Source organism: Lithobates pipiens, unplaced genomic scaffold (assembly GCF_037356315.1).
Source record: "Lithobates pipiens isolate NorthernLeopardFrog02 unplaced genomic scaffold, aLitPip1_a1.2 Scaffold_25, whole genome shotgun sequence".
Taxonomy (NCBI): Eukaryota; Metazoa; Chordata; class Amphibia; order Anura; family Ranidae; genus Lithobates; species Lithobates pipiens.
In genome coordinates, this window is record NW_027507787.1 from 222,884,649 (window position 1) to 222,901,722 (window position 17,074).

At 43.4% G+C, this 17,074-nt stretch overlaps 1 protein-coding gene across 1 annotated transcript; it reads left to right on the forward strand.

Moving 5' to 3' along the window:
* Positions 1–108: 108 nt before the first annotated feature.
* On the forward strand, positions 109–16,115 carry LOC143930906 (uncharacterized). The gene is made up of 3 exons (XM_077455586.1): positions 109–515; positions 7,518–7,589; positions 10,200–16,115. Exon 3 carries the CDS (start codon positions 10,201–10,203, stop codon positions 12,829–12,831), a length of 2,631 nt encoding a protein of 876 aa, XP_077311712.1. The 5' UTR covers positions 109–515; positions 7,518–7,589; position 10,200; the 3' UTR covers positions 12,832–16,115.
* The last annotated feature ends 959 nt before the right edge of the window (positions 16,116–17,074 follow it).

Below are 17,074 nucleotides of genomic sequence, written 5' to 3' on the forward strand. Positions count from 1 at the left end.
TTGGCATTTCTGCGGGCTATTGACTCCGCTCGGCCACGCTCACACTGCGAGAGGGGCCGGCCTGTCGCTATGGTGACGCGCCCGGTCCAGCTAATGGGGTGGCAGGAAAGTATGGTGGCCGCCTACGTAGGCATGAAGTAAGATTCGATTTGTGATGTCGGCTTCCTGTTGTGGTCCCAAGTAACGCTCCGGTCCCCAAAGTGCCCCCCTAAAAAACAATACCGGCAAAGAGACCCGGAGGAGCCGGCCAATGAACCTGCTTCCCTTCAACTTCCTTCAGTAGGGTGACAACGAAATTTTGAAAGCAGTGAAATTGGTTCAGGGTTGTCACCCAGAGCAGCGAAGGTGTGTGTGAGCGGAGGAGGGGCGGGTGAGGCGATCGCTGCCATCACCGCTGGTAACGACCTTCCCCCGCGCTGCGCGAACGTGGTTTGGCACCACAAGCTCCGCCCACACCGGCCTGGTGACCGCAGGCCCAGCGCTGAGCCCATCGCCTGCACCGCCTATCCGGGACGGTGAGTATATCTCTTCTATAGAGCGTCCAATCAGATCACTGCGTACAGCGACAAGCCTAGGGCCGCAGATGTATGCCCTATCACCTGTCTTCCCCCCATGCACCGCTCTTTAGCAGAATGAAGGGGCGGGGGGGGGGGGGGGGTGCCATTCATTTTTACCACTGGGGTTTTTATTTTTTGATAAACAAATTTAAAAAAATATATATTTTTTTTAAATAAAAAGTTTTTCTTTGTTTCTGTTATAAAATTTTGTAAATACGTTTTCTCCTTCACTGATAGGCGACACTGATGGGCACTGATATGCAGTACTGTTGGGCATTTATAGGTGGTACTGATAGGCGACACTGATGGGCATTTATATGTGGCACTGATATGCAGTACTGATGGGCATTTATAGATGGCAATGATCGATGGTACTGATAGGCAGCACTGATATGCAATACTGATGGGCACTGGTATGCAGTATTAATAGGTGACACTGATGGGCACTGATATGCAGTACTAGTGGACATTTATAGGTGGTACTGATAGGCGACACTGATATGCATCACTGATGGGCATTGATAGGTGGTACTGATATGCCGTACTGATGGGCATTTATAGTTGGTACAGATAGGCAGCACTGATATGTAGCACTGATGGGCACTGATATGCAGTATTGATAGGTGGCACTGATAGGTGGCACTGATATGCAGTACTGATGGACATTTATAGGTGACACTGATGGGCATTTATAGATGGCACTGATATGCAGTTTTGGTAGGTGGCACATATGCTGTACTGATGGGTGGCACTGATATGCAGTACTGAGGGACATTTATAGGTGGTACTGATAGGCGACACTGATGGGCATTTATAGGTGGCATTGATATGCAGTACTGATGGGCATTGATAGTGGTCACTGATAGGCACTGGCAGGTATTACACATGGGCCCTGATTGGCACCTCTAATGGGCAACCCTGGGGGTTCTGGGTGGGCTGCACTGATAATCAACCCCCCCCCCCCCCCCGTCAGGAGAGCAGCCGATCGGCTCTCCTCTACTCCCGTCTGTTAGTGCGAGTGAAGGAAAAGTCGATAAACGGCTCTTCCTGTTTACACTGATCAGCTGTGATTTGGACACGGCTGATCACATGGTAAAGGGCTTACATCAGAGGCTCTTTACCGAGATCGGTGATGCGGTGTGTCAGACTGACACCACACCAACGATTGCCGCACTCTGCTCCCCCCATGGCTTATCCTGTTGGAGATCATGTGACGCCCAGTCAGGATAACTTAACCACTTTGCGCACAACAGTCTGCTATATGGCGGACGGGAAGTGGTTAAAGGGTAACTCCACTTTCATGAAAAAAAATGTAGCAAATAAAAAATAATAATAGTCTAGTGTTTACAACTGTGACACAAGTCATATTGTCATTTAATGTTATTATAAAAGATCTTTTATGTTCTGTAAAATGCAAAATGGCTACCTGGAGGTGTTCTCCCTTTCTTTTCTACAGCCATTCAAAATGCTAAATTTATACAGAATGTCTGAGCTGTAAGAAAAAAAGGGGGGCGGAGAGGTGACGTCACTCTGCAGGGCTCAGTGAGAAAAGCTCTGATTGGAGGGAAGGGACACACCCCTCTTCACACAGCTCACAGAAACAGAGCTGAGGCTATATAAGCTAGTTGGACGTCTGACACTAGAGGATCCCTTGATAACGTCCTATTGGACGAAACGTGTTGGGGGAGCAGACACTAGCGCTATCATCAGACACCGTCCGATACCGGGTCCGCAGTGGCACTCATTTTCCTATGTTTTTTTTTTTTTTTAATTCATTTTATTTCGGCATTTAACATACAAATCCAATAAAAACTATACTATGGAGACTTCAGCTGGCTCCCCGTGAGCTTTATTTACTACAACTAGATCTGAATGGTGCGAGTTACTGAACAGCCTTCCTCATAACCGATGGCGGATCTACACTGAGTGCGTGTTTTGCTGCTGTAGCAGCGGGCAGCTTTTCCGGTGACCGTCCATTTCACAGGGGGTGAGGTGGGCGATTCTGGAGCTCTGTACTGGATCAACTCTTCACTTTTCAAGTCACCACCACATTTGTGTGCACAACTTTGCACTGAACTATTGTGTTTTCATCAATACCTTTATATTGCTGATCCCATCATGGGACTCTGCATTTAAATCTATATTGTTTTTTTTTTTTATTGTTGATTTCCATTCAATGGTCTCTCGGTAGGAATCACAATCATGGGAAAGTGCTGGAAAGGCCGCACTCGCAAAGTGTATTAGGTTGCTGCCGCCCTACAAGTCCTCAGCCCCCACTTGGAGGTTGTGGATGTTCAACTGTTTTAAAAAAAAAAAATATGATATGGGGCTCTAGGCGCTACCTGTAAAAGATATTTAATGGGCTAAGCCCGTGTTTTGTGGACGTTTTTTCAAAATCCTCTATGCTGATTACAATCACTGGCTCACCTCCACTGAAGAGAAGAAACCCCCCAAACTCTCTCCAGTATTCAGCTTAAGCTACCTGCTCTTGTACAAACTGCACTATCCAAATTACAGTACTAACATTTTGTACGGTATATCCCTATATTGGGTCTATGTGAGGAAAAGGTTAAGAAATGATGATAATGCCCCAAGGGGGAGAAAAAGACACAGAAAAAACTCAATAGCAATTATCATGCGTTCTCCACATACACCCTGTTGGTAAAAAGCATTACTTAATGATGGGATATTTTAGACCAGTGGGATATAGTCTGTCATTGTAAACACTAGAGGGGGAACTATACTACCCCTTTCACACCACACCGCTGATAGCGTCGGCGGTAAAACGCCGCCATTATTAGCGGCGCTTTTACCCCCGCTTGCGGCCGCGAAAGTGTTAAAACCGCCGGCAATACGCCGCAATAGCGGCGTTTTGCCGGCGGCATTACAGCGCTGCCCCATTGATTTCAATGGGGAGCAGCGCTGGAGGAGCGGTAAACACACCGCTCCAAAGAAGCTCCTGGCAGGACTTTTTTCTGACGTCCTGCCAGCACACCGCTGTAGTGTGAAAGCCCTCAGGCTTTCACACTGCACACAATGGTGCAGCTTCTTTAGGGCGGATTGCAGGCGCTATTTCTAACGCTATAGCGCCTGCAAAACGCCCTGGTGTGAAAGGGGTCTAAAGTGCAAATTAATCTAAAGGCCCGTACACACGGTCGGACTTTTTTGACAACAAACATGCAAATTAGCTGTTTTGGAGCAACATCCGACTGTGTGTACGCTCCATCGGACAAACTTTTTCTGTTTTCATCGGACTTTTGTTGGCTGTGCGAACGGACAAACTTTCTGGCAACAAAAGTCCGATGGAGCAAAGTCCGACCGTGTGTATGCAAAAGCATCAGACTTTTGTACAAGGTATAAACACGCATGCTCAGAACCAATGCAAAAGATCAGACTACAATACAGAAGTTGACCAAAGGTGGAGCTGGAGTCATTGAACGTCCTCTTTTGAAGTGGCGTCAGTACGTTGTGACGTCACTACGTTCGTGTTTGTTGTCAAAAAGTCTGATCGTGTGTATGCAATACAAACTTGTGGACCACGCCCTTTGTACAAAAGTCCACGGGAAAGTTTGTACAAAGTCCGATCGTGTGTATGGGGCTTAAGTAAAATACTTAAATGGAAATAAAAGTTATAAAGAAATATAATAAAAGTCAAAATAAAAGGATAACTGTGCAAGTCTACTGTTTAAATGTATAACTCCTCATGCAGGGTTTTCTTATAGGTTCAAAGTGTCTACAAATTCTATTTCCACATGAAACAAAGGGAAAAAAACGGGGAGAAAAAGATAAAAGGAGAGGGGGAAGCAAAAAACAAAAAAGACCTCTAATATTTTCAGTGTGGCAGTACAGTCCAAATCCTTATCAAACAAGTGCAGAAAGTTACAATAATTCATAAAAAATATAAAAAATTATAAAAAATGTGTCAAAGTCTTGCAAAAAACAGTATTCAAAGTTCCATTAAAGTGCAAAGTGTCTATTAAACTTCAAAGGGAGTATAAAGTGCTCAACCAATTTATAGCAAGTTTCCAGACGGATCAGAAAAAAGGTGACTTTGGTGCTTATTCACACGAATCCAGTGACTTCTGTGTTCACCCCCTTTGGGTCCCCACTCACCAGATCCTTATCCCCCCTAGGGCACTGATGGCGAACCTTGGCACTCCAGATGTTTTGAAACTGCATTTCCCATGAAGCTCAACTATACTGCAGAGTGCATGAGCATCATGGGAAATGTAGTTCCAAAACATCTGGGGTGCCAAGGTTCATCATCACTGCCCTAGGGGGTTATGTGCGTGTAATATCTCCGCCTCCAGTCGCTTCGTGTCCAGTTCCTCCACCTTCTCACTGTGTGTCAGTATCCCAGATGGTTCTCCTTTTGAGATGGTTAGCAGCAAACGGACGGTTCTGGTAATGATGTTTCTGGGAAGTCTTCCAGGATGGCAGGGCTACTTCCCACCTGCTCTTATGGTATGTTTGTTTTTGCATGGAGTTTCGAGGTGTTTCACTCTCCCGGAGTTGACCGTGGAAATATTTAGTAGCAGATAAACTTTACGGATGGACTTTTTACACAGGTGGCAACCTATCACGGTATCACTCTTGTATTCACTGAGCTTCTGAGAACGATCCATTCTTTCACAAATGTTTGTAGAAGCCGTCTGCATGCATAGGTTTTTGCGATTTTATACACCTGTGGCCATGGAGGTGATTGGAACACCCGAATCCAATGATTTGGAGGGGTGTCCCAATACTTTTGGCTTTATAGTGTATGTTGGGGGCCCGTGTCTGCCTTCATGCAATGTGGTTCCATCTGCTGAACCCTAAGTCACTGCTGTGCCAGTATTGATGTGGGGATTGGAGGACGGAATGACAACACACGTGGGGGACACAGGCATCCTACACAGTGGGAAGTGATGGAGGTTGTAGAACTTACAGAGAATAGATAGGAGATATAGGTCACTGAAGAAGTATAAAACCTTTTCTATTTCAAGAACTGCTTTGCCAGATTTTTTGGAAGTGGCGTTATTTTAAAGTGTTTGCAAAGTCACATTGGATTGTGCATTAATAACTACAGTGCATGTGTTTTTATTATTTTTATTTTTTTTATTACAAAGCTAAATACCTTTTCTCTCATCGCCGCTGTGCGGTCGCATGATCCCTCTCCACTCTCCTTCGCCGATCTATGCAGAGCAGTGGGAGGGGCTGAGATTCCCCTGTGACATCAGCCAGCAGAGGGAAGTCACATGACCGCACAGCGGCGGTGAGGCCTTGTCATTAACCACTTCAGCCCCCCGGAAGTTTTGGCTGCTGAATGACCGGGCCATTTTTTGCGATACAGCACTGCGTCGCTTTAACTGACAATTGCACGGTCGTGCGATGTTGCACCAAAACAAAATTGACGTCTTTTTTTTTTTCCCACAAATAGAGCTTTCTTTTGGTGGCATTTGATCACCTGCGTTTTTTTTTTTTTTGCGCTATAAACAATACTGCAGCAGGTTAGCACGGCTGTGCGAATCGCAGTCGGACGTTTTAATAGCTATTGGAGGCACGCGTGCCCCCGGTTTACTGCCATCACCAGTAAAAAAATAAAAATAAAAAAATGAAGAATAATATAAATGCCATAAAAATATCCTCTATTTTGTAGACACTATAACTTTTGCGCAAACCACTTAATATGTGATTATTACAATATATTATTATTATTATTTATTTTTTTTTACAAAAAATGTGTAGTAGAATACATATTGCCCAAAAACTGATTAAGAATTTTATTTTTTTCGAGGGGGGGGGGGGGGGGGGGGTATTTATTATAGCAAAAAAAGTCAAAAATATTTGTTTTTTTCAAAATTGTCAATCCTTTTTTTTGTTTATAGCGCAAAAAATAAAAACCGCAGAGGTGATCAAATACCACCAGAAAAAGGGGGGGGGGAGGACACACACTTTGTTTGGGTATTGCAAAAAATAGTTTGGTCATTAACCACTTAAGGACCGCCTCATGCCGATGTACATCAGCAGAATGGCACAGCTGGGCACAAGCACGTACCCGACCCGGTCCTGAGCTCCATGGCCGCGGGACCAGCAGATCCGATCGCCGCTGGTGTCCCACGATCGGGTCACAGAGCTGAAGAACGAGGAGAGGTCTGTGTAAACAAACCTTTTACCCGTGCTTCCCTGTGTGGCTGTCACGATCGTCTCTTCCCTTTTATAGGGAAGGACGATCAGTGAGGTCACATACCAGGCCACGCCCCCCTACAATAATAAAAAAAACACATAACTTCATACATAACACCTACACTGCCCCCTAGTGGTTAACTCCCTCACTGCCAGTGTCATTTACACAGGAATCACTGCATTTAAATAGCACTGATTGCTGTATAAATGGTCCCAAAAATGTCCGATGTGTCCGCCATAATGTCGCAGTCACAATAAAAATCGCCGCCGTTACTAGTAAAAAAAAAAAAATATTATTAAAAATGCTATAAAACTATCCCCTATTTTGTAAACGCTGTAACTTTTGCGCAAACCAATCAATAATCGCTAATTGCGATTTTTTTTTTTATTTTTTTTTTTACCAAAAATATGTAGAAGAATACGTATCGGCCTAAACTGAGGGAAAAAAAATGTTTTTTTATATAAAAATAAAAACCGCAGAGGTGATCAAATACCACCAAAAGAAAGCTCTATTTGTGGGAAAAAAAGGACATCAATTTTGTTTGGGAGCCACATCGCACGACCGCGCAAATGTCAGTTAAAGCAACGCAGTGCCGAATCGCAAAAAGGGGCTTGGTCCTTTGGCTGCAAATTGGTCCGGGCTTAAGTGGTTAAGGGGGCAAATGCTTCCTGTCCTTAAGTGGTCAAAGGAACAGAATTTTTATTTAATTTTAATTTTTTTTAGGGTTTAATTGTTACAGATTTGATACAAATTAGTAGGCTGATGCTTATGTTATCCATGTTTTTTCATTTCAGATTGCTCGCTCTTCCTGCACATTTCCTTATATGAACCTGCAAATATCCTGGTCTGTTTGAAGCTAAAGACAAGTAAGAAAAAGTTTATTAAAAAGTCCTTTGTTGTTTAGTGTCGTAGTTTTTCTTATATCCGTAGATAGATGAAAATATAGATAGAGATGAAGGTGAAAATGTTCATATGCTTTGTAGAGAGTAAGGAATGATCAGAACTTCAATTATATCAAATAGTTCTTAATTGCAAAAACACAATAAAAAGATTTGCAGATGACGGTTGTCTTCGGAACTGCTTACATAATAATAAGGTCCCCTTACACATGGGGGGGGCTGAGTCCGTCTACTCGGGGAATCTGTTTGCTGATCCCCACTGAGCAGGTGGTTGGCTGGTGCATGTGTGTTTCACTTAGACCCCTTTCACACCGAGCCGCCCCGGCCGTCAGCAGTAAAAGTGGTTGTAAACCCTTACAAACCACTTTGACCTACAGGTAAGCCTAGATTAAGGCTTACCTGTAGGTCCAAGCAATATCTCCTAAACCTATATGGTTTAGGAGATATTTGCCCGAAAACGGGCACCGCTGTCTACGGCGCATGCGCCGTAGACAGCGGCGCGCAGGCGCACTGAACGCGGCAGTTCCAAAAATGGAGTTGCCGCATTTGTCGACTCCCGTGCGCATGCGCGGCAGTGACGTCATCGCGGCTTCGCCGAATGACAGCGGCGGAGCTGCGAGACGCCACCAGCAAAATGGATGCGGCGGACTACAGGGGACAGCGCGACTTCGCTGGCTCCTGTGTCAGGTAAGTGACACATAATGGGCTACTATGCGATGCATAGTAGTCCATTATGCTTTACCTTTGCAGGGAAAAAAAGAGGAAGTAAACTCATCAGGGTTTACTTCCTCTTAAAGCGGCACTATTTTTAGCGGCGCAGATTTAACCCCTGCTAGCAGCCGAAAAGGGGTTAAATCCACCGGCAAAGCACCACTGCCATGGTGTAGCTGCGCTGCCCCATTGTTTTTAATGGACAGGGGCACTCCAAAGAAGCTGCTGGCAGGACTTTTTCTGACGCCCTGCCAGCACACCGCCTCAGTGTGAAAGCCCTCTGGGCTTTCACACTGAAGTGAATGGAGCTGCTGTTTCAGGGCGCTTTGCAGGCACTATTTTTAAAGCTATAGCGCCTGCAAAGTGCCACAGTGTGAAAGGGGTCTTATGCAGAGTGGACACAGCCTGCACTCCTCTATGGGCAATCAGATGGAAACGGACCACCTGTAAATGTATACCTGACATGACCTTGCCATCTCATCCGATTCGCCAGACAGATGGAAAACGAATCCCCATTCGTCCGACTTTGGTGGAGTGGGTGTCAACGAGCACGTGTCTATTGATGCCCGCCGCTCCAATTGGAGAGTCCAATTGGGTTAGCCTAAAACAATTGACAGGCGGTCCCAATCAGTCCACCCATGTGAAAGGGCCCTTACATATGAGGATAATGCCGCGTACACACGATCGAATTGTCCGGCGTACTTAGTCCGCCGAAACGCATTTCACCGGACAATTTGATAATGTGTGGGCTTCAGCGGACTTTCTCAGCGTAAAGTCCGGCGGACTTAGAAAGTATTTTTGCACTCCAATCTTTCCGCCGCACTTGGGTTTCAGCGGACAATACGTTCGTCAGTATGCTAGTCCGGTGGACCAAGAATGACGCATGCTCAGAAGCAAGTACGAAAAAGGAAGCTATTGGCTACTGGCTATTGAACTTCCTTTTTCTAGTCCCGTCGTACGTGCTGTACGTCATCGCGCTAGCAAACGCTGGACTTACTGTGTGTCCGTGTGTGGCCAAGTCCGTTCGGTAGAAAGTCCGCCGGACTATCCGCCGGATTGTTTGCCGAACTAAGTACGCCGGACAATTCGCTCGTGTGTACGTGGCATAAGGATAACGGGACATTTCAATATGGATTGCAGAAATTGTAACTTTTGCCTGAATAGCGATAGATGTATAACAAAACAAATATTAATACTTGACATAGTACCTAAGAAGACATAGTAAGGCAGGCCATACATTAAAGTTAAACGTTAGGCAGAAAATGAAGTCCTGCTAGATCACTTCAGGCTGGAGTGTGCAAAATCTGGTGTAGCTCTGCATAGAAAGCAACCAGCTTCCAGATTTTTTTTGTTGTCAAAGCTTAATTGAACAAGCTGAAGTTAGAAGCTCATTGGCTACCATGCACAGCTGCACCAGATTCTGAGTGCTTCAGTCTTAGTAAATCTCCCCCCAATGTCTCACCCTGCTCTGCACTTTCTCAGTTGTTCTCTAATTTTTGGCACTGTGCCAAAAATGTAGAGGCCAATCTGCTGACAGCCTAAAGATTTACTGCTGTTCACAGTCTCTGGTCTTCTGCAAAATTGACTTCACAGCCACTTGAAAGGCTTTCAGTTATAATAATTAGAAATCATGTCAGGTTCTAAAGTTTAGTAGTTTGCTATGTTGTGCACACACAAACTCTTTAGTTTGTGAGTCGATGATGATGTGATTCTTGAGTTCATCATTTTATTGAGTACATCAGACAGGGCAGAACAAATCCAGCAACGAAATGTTGTACAGTAAGAATAGGCTTGTGATTCTTGAGTTTATATTGATTGTTTATCCTCTCTTCTTCTTTTTTTTTTTTTTTTTTTTTTCTTCCTCAGCATGCCAAGTTGTTTAGTTCCTGGATGTACATTTTCCTGGAGAACCAGAACTGCAGAAACCATACTTCACGTTTTTCCTCGGAAATGGGATACTTTACAGATTTGGTTGGAAAAAATCTTTGTAGCCGACGAGATGATGGAAGATCTCATGACAAAAATTCACAGTTCCAGAAAGGGGGCTTATCGGATCTGCTCCAGTCATTTCAAGGAGGATGATTATGAGGTACGGGGCCCTAATAAGGTTCTGAAAAAAAGTGCAGTGCCATCTATGAATTTAAAACCACCCGTAGAGCTTCACGTAGACCATCTTTACAGTAAGAGACCGGATGAGGAAACGCAGCCTGTAACCTCTGAGACTTACTCGCAGCAACCTGTGCCTGTGGAGCCATCCTCACAGGAACCTGTGCCCTCAGAGTCCCCCTTGCTGGACACAGAACAGCATCATGATCAAAGCTTGCTTTCTGTTTCATTGACAGAGCCAGAAGAGATCATTACCGACAGTGAAATTCTGAACATAGAATTCATGTCCGTTGAGGAGTATCAAATGGAGCAAATGGTTGAATCCTTGAGTGAGTATGTGGAAACCAGCACTACAAACCTCGAGCCTGTAACACAGAAACAAAAAAGAAAGTATACACCAAGAGTTCGTCGAACAGTAGGCATGGTCACCAAGCACTGTCCCACTCATGTGCACAAAAGCACACAGTATGATAAATTTGCTGGGAAGAAAAGTAAAATTGTGCAAGTAGAACGCCGAAAACCACATATGTCTATAGGGGTGCAATGCAACCTGGCAAGCTTACCATCTCTAAGCAGATTCGAAGTAAAGGCTGAAACTACAGAAATAGAGGAGGACCAGAAATACATAAATTTTGTCTTACAATCGACTTTTCTGCCAGACCTACCAAGTGATACCAGATCAGTGGAGGAATTTATAACAAGCCCACTTTCTTCACCTCCGTTCCAACCCCCTCCACCCAGTCCGTTTCTGTCAACAAAAGGTAGACGGCCAGAAGATAATTCCCGTTCTTTGAACCAATCTTTGTCTGAGCCTAAAAAAGTTTCTCTTTCAAAACCACGCAGTCGTATTGAGAACTATAGACCGTCTGTTAAAGAGGATCTAAAGGTTCAAAAAGAACTTGCAGACGATGAGATGTTTAGAGATCCTGAGGACCCCGATATATCTTTTCTTCCAGTTCTAGATTCAGCTGAGCCGATTTCTTATGCCCATGAAAATAAATATCTGGTTTTTGGTTCATGTTTAGATGAGCTTCTTTGGAATTGCAGATGTAAAGCAAGCAGCACTTGCACTGGAAAACTCAGAAGAATAAAAAAATATCTGGTAGGTTCTGCACTTGTGGTCACGGGAGTCTGTTCAAAGGATCACAAGTTTCGTATGTGGGCAAGTCAACCTTTTGTTGGCCGCATGCCTGTAGGAAACCTATTGCTTTCTGGTGCTATAGTTTGTAGCGGCTCTCATTTTCCAAAAATGAAGGATTTTTTCTCTCTTCTGTGCATGCCAGATATTTCTCAATCCACGCACAATAAGAACCAGCAAAAGTATGTCTTCCCAACAATCGATCACCACTGGAAAAATGATCGAGACAGTGTGTTAAAATCTTTGGGTAATAAACCCGTTGCACTGGCTGGCGATGACCAGTGTGACCCTCCAGGAATTGCTAAAAAATATTGTTCTTACATCTTCATGGAGATCAACACTCAGAAGATTGTCGACTTCCAAGTCGAGGAACTCCAGCCAGGAGAATCGCCAGACATGCTTGAGCCAAACGCATTTCATAGAGCTCTAGATCGTCTCTTGAATGACAAACTAAAAGTAAAAGTCATTGCAACTGGCAGACATTCTGGCATTAAAAAGTTTCTGAGAAGTCAGTACAGCAATATCCAGCACAAATATGATTTATGGCACTTGGCAAAATCAGTAGAGCGTAAACTGCAAGCTGCCAGTAAAGAAGCAAACTGTGCCCAATTGTCCGCCTGGGTTGTCCCAGCCAAGAACCACCTTTTGTGGTCTGCAAGTACATGTGATCAAGACCCCCAGCTTTTGAAAGAAAAGTGGCTTTCGATTGCTTGCCATGCTACCAATATTCATCAGTGGCTTTCTGCGTCACAGTACCACTCGTGTCACCATTCCACAATTTGGCCAGAAGGGGCAAACAACTACGACTGGCTACAGGCTGGGTCAGCAGCTCATTGTAAGTTGAAGGAGATCGTACAAGACAAAAGACTCCTTAGAGACTTGGAGCAGTTGCCGCATTTTTGCCACACTGGTGGCCTTGAAGTCTTTCATGCCCTGGCCCACAAATATCGTTCAAAAATGCACAACCTTTTTATTGACGATATGGTGGCACAATCGCAGCTTGCCATCTTGGATCACAACCATAACATCAGTCGCATGCAAGCAGTAATTAAAAGACTATATATTTACAGTGACGTTGATGGAGTTTTACATTATCGCCAATTTTACAGTAATGGCAAAAAACAATGCACAGTATCAAAGCTATATGAATCTACAAATCGGTTATTTCTGTTTGATATTTTGTCAGACACCGTGGCCTTTGCATTTGGGGAAAAAAACTTTCCTTGGCAATCCAGAAAGAGGGACACGCAATAAAAAAATATATAATTATTTATATAAATACAGTGAGGAAAAAAAGTAATTGATCCCCTGCTGATTTTGTATGTTTGCCCACTGACAAAGAAATGATCAGTCTATAATTTTACTGGTAGGTTTATTTTAACAGTGAGAGACCAAGTAACAACAAAAATATCCAGAAAAACGCATTTAAAAAAAGTTATACGTTGATTTGCATTTTACTGAGTGAAATAAGTATTTGATCCCTTATCAATCAGCAAGATTTCTGGCTCCCAGGTGTCTTCTATACAGGTAACAAGCTGAGATTGCGGGCGCAGCGCGGGCTCACACCGTACCTACATTACGTATGGCGTTAGGGGCGTGGCCTGATGCTTCCGCTCGGGGATTTCGATTGGGGGCTCTGATTTGGCGAACGCTCTTTCCCTCATTTGGATTGTACTCCAACATGCGAGATGTCCAACATAGGGGTAAGCACACCTCAGATATTTATGATGATATCTTACTTTACGTTATGCACTTGCTTATACAATCAGTGATTTGCATATTTGCACTCCACAACACTCTTATCAACCAGCAGGACTTCTTTGCCAATATATTTTCCACCTTTTTGTTTTCCCTCACTCTGGCTTGTCTTTCTCACTCTCATCCTCCCTATCTGTACCCTTGTCTGTGCTCTTGTTCCACCTCAGTTTAAAACATGGACACTATGAAGATACCTATACCATTATACTTCTAGGCCACCATCATGGTGATTATCAACAGACTTGGATATACATTTTACTTCTGGTATGGTTGTTTATGATTAATGAGGCACTCCAAGGGGCACGTCCTTTCTTCTCTCTTTGTCTATTCTTCCTTTCTATTTCCATCCTTTTCCTCATATTTTTACACTCTTTATATGTCCTCTTCACTCTCTTTCCTCCGTTTGCATCCACTCCCATAATTGAACATGAACTTCATCATATAACAGCGATACTTTACATTATTTATACTCGCAGTTTACTATGGAGTTTATTGTCATTTGATTTAAGTACATGTACATCTTCATTACAGCTGTCATGACATATATGGCCAATGGGGCATTTCAGGACACACATTTGTTTCATCTTCCCTCTTCGCCATGTTCGCCCTCCACCAGGCCCTCGTTTGGTTGCTGCGGGTCACGCCCTCTTCAGCTCCCGGTTGGAGCATTTTCCATTGTCATCCTTGGGGATCAGTCCTTTGGACCAATTGACCATAATGTGAGTATGGGGTGCCTCACAGAGGCCACGTGCCTCTCTTCTAACCTCAACCATCATTGAATGTTATATCTTACCTATACTTACTATTTTCTAGATATCTTGCACGTACATCAACTCCTGAGGAAGCGAGCAGAGCTCGCGAAACACATCGGGTACAAAATATATATATATATATATATATCTCCAGTATTGCAACAAACATGTCTATGGCTTTAAGCCATATGCTTCATGATGTTTTTTGCTCATCTATGATTATGTTTTTGGAATTTGAATAAATTCTTATTAATTCATGCTACTCATTTGTTATGACCTCTATAATCAGTTCATTTAAAGTCCCATGGGCTAACCTTTTTTTGTATTGTATGTATTCAGGGATGGAGTTGTGTCATATCAAGAGGCAGTATCCAGATCACTCTGTTTTTCAATCTGAGATTAGAAGCACTCTTTTAAAGGGGGTGCTCCTAATCTCAGTTTTTTACCTGTATAAAAGACACCTGTCCACAGAAGCAATCAATCAATCAGATTCCAATCTCTCCACCAAAGAGCTGTCCAAGGATGTCAGGGACAAGATTGTAGATCTACACAAGGCTGGAGTGGGCTACAAAACCATCACCAAGGAGCTGGGCGAGAGGGTGACAACAGTTGATGCGATTATTTGCAAATGGAATAAACGCAAAATAACCACCAACCTCCTTCTGTCTGGGACTCCATGCAAGATCTCAGCTCGTTAAGTTTCAATGATCATGGAAACGGTGAGGAATCAGCCCAGAACTACAAGGGAGAATCTGTGTCAATGATCTCAAGGCAGCTGGGACCATAGTCACCAAGAAAACAATTGGTAACACAATATGCTGTGAAGGATTGAAATCCTGCAGCGCCAGCAAGGTCCCCCTTCTCAAGAAAGCACATGTACAGGCCTGTTGATATTTGCTAATGATTCAGAGGAGAACGGGGTGGAAGTGTTTTGGTCAGATGAGACCAAAATTGAGCCCTTTGGCATCAACTCAACCGTGTTTGGAGGAGGAGGAATGCTGCCTATGACCCCAAGGACACCATCTTATCATCAAACATGGAGTTGGAAAGATTATGCTTTGGGGGTATTTTTCTGCTAAGGGGACAGGACAACTTCACCGCATCAAAGGGTCGATGGACGGGGCCATATACTGTCAAATCTTGGGTGAGAACCTCCTTCTCTCAGCCAGGGCATTGAAAATGGGTCGTGGATGGGTATTCCAGCATGACAATGACCCAAAACAGACGGCCAAGACAACAAAGGAGGGGCTCATGAAGAAACAAATTAAGGTCTTGGAGTGGCCTAGCCATTCTCCAGACCTTAATCCCATAGAAAATATGTGGAGGAAGCTGAAGGCTCGAGTTACCAAACGTCAGCCTCAAAACCTTAATGACTTGGAGAGGATCTGCAAAGAGGAGTGGGACAAAATCCCTCCTGAGATGTGTGCAAACATGGTGGCCAAATACAAGAAACGTCTGACCTCTGTGATTGCAAACAAGGGTTTTGCCACCAAGTACTAAGTCATGTTTTGGGAAGGGGTCAAATACTTATTTCATTCATTAAAATGCAAATCAATTTTTAACTTTTTTGAAATGCGTTTTTCTGGATTTTTTTGTTATTCTGTTTTTCAGTGTTAAAATAAACCTACCATTAAAATTATAGACTGATCATTTCTTTGTCAGTGGGCAAACGTACAAAATCAGCAGGAGATCAAATACATTTTTCCCTCACTGTAGATATATATTACATAGTCCCTTTTTAGATTTTATCAAACTGTTAAAACTTAGTAGATTTTTTTTTTCCTTGCACATGTAATGTGCGTAATATCAAACACGGAGGTTGTTTTGTCTCTGAATTTGGTGTTCAAACAGCATAATTCTTTCTAATTGTGCAGCACCTTTGTATGGAGCATGTATAAAGCAAAACGTACATGTAGTGTGTTCTTTGTAATTGTCCGGTTTTTATGTTGAACTTTGTTTTTATACCTGTTTTACTTTGTAAGTAGAACTTTTTTATTACCATTTTTACTAAAAGTTGGAATTGAAAAACACTGCTTCTTCTTTTTTTTTTCCTCTGGTGTGTGTGTGTGTGTGTGTGTGTGTCTTATTTGGGATTTCACTTTCTGTTCTCTACCAGGGTTTTCCACACTTTCTAAACAAAGGGCTGTAAACGAATGATTCAGAGGAGAAGTTATCCTTCAGACCTTAGTGGGTACTGACAATAAACCTATAAACGCTGTTCCAGGTGAGATAATCAAGCTGATGGGTGCTAGCCCCGGCTCACTTTCGTGGAACTGGTATAGAAAGAAGAAATGGCTGCACACCATCACTGATCTTGAGTCCATATGGTTGTGATTAGGGATGAGCTTCGAGTTTGAGTTAAACTCATGTTCGAATCGAACATTGCCCGTTTGCCGAACAGCGAACAATTTGGGGGGTTCGTGGCAAATTCGAAAAGCCGCAGAACACCCTGTACAAGTCTATGGGAGAAATCTAAAGTGCTAATTTTAAAGGCTTATATGCAAGTTATTGTCATAAAAAGTGTTTGGGGACCTGGGTCCTGCCCCAGGGGACATGTATCAATGCAATTTTTTTTTTTTTTTAAACTGCAGTTTTTTCAGGAGCAGTGATTTTAATAATGCTTAAAGTGAAACAATAAAAGTGAAATATTCGTTTGAATTTCGTACCTGGGGGTGTGTATAGTATGCCTGTAAAGTGGTGCTTGTTTCCCGTGCTTAGAACTGTCCCTGCACAAAGTGTAATTTCTGAAGGGAAAAAAAGTCATTTAAAAGCACTCGCGGCTATAATGAATTGTCGGCTCCCCGTAATACAGAGAAAAGTCATTGATTAAAAAAAAAGAAATGCGTGGTGGTCCTCCCAAATTCAATTACCAGGCGATCATTCGTCCTCCACTCCAAGATCGTTCCTATGGCCGTTCCATCGACCATGCATTATGGCTTTATATACACTGCGCATGCGTGAAACTCCGCTCTCAGCGAGTCATGACG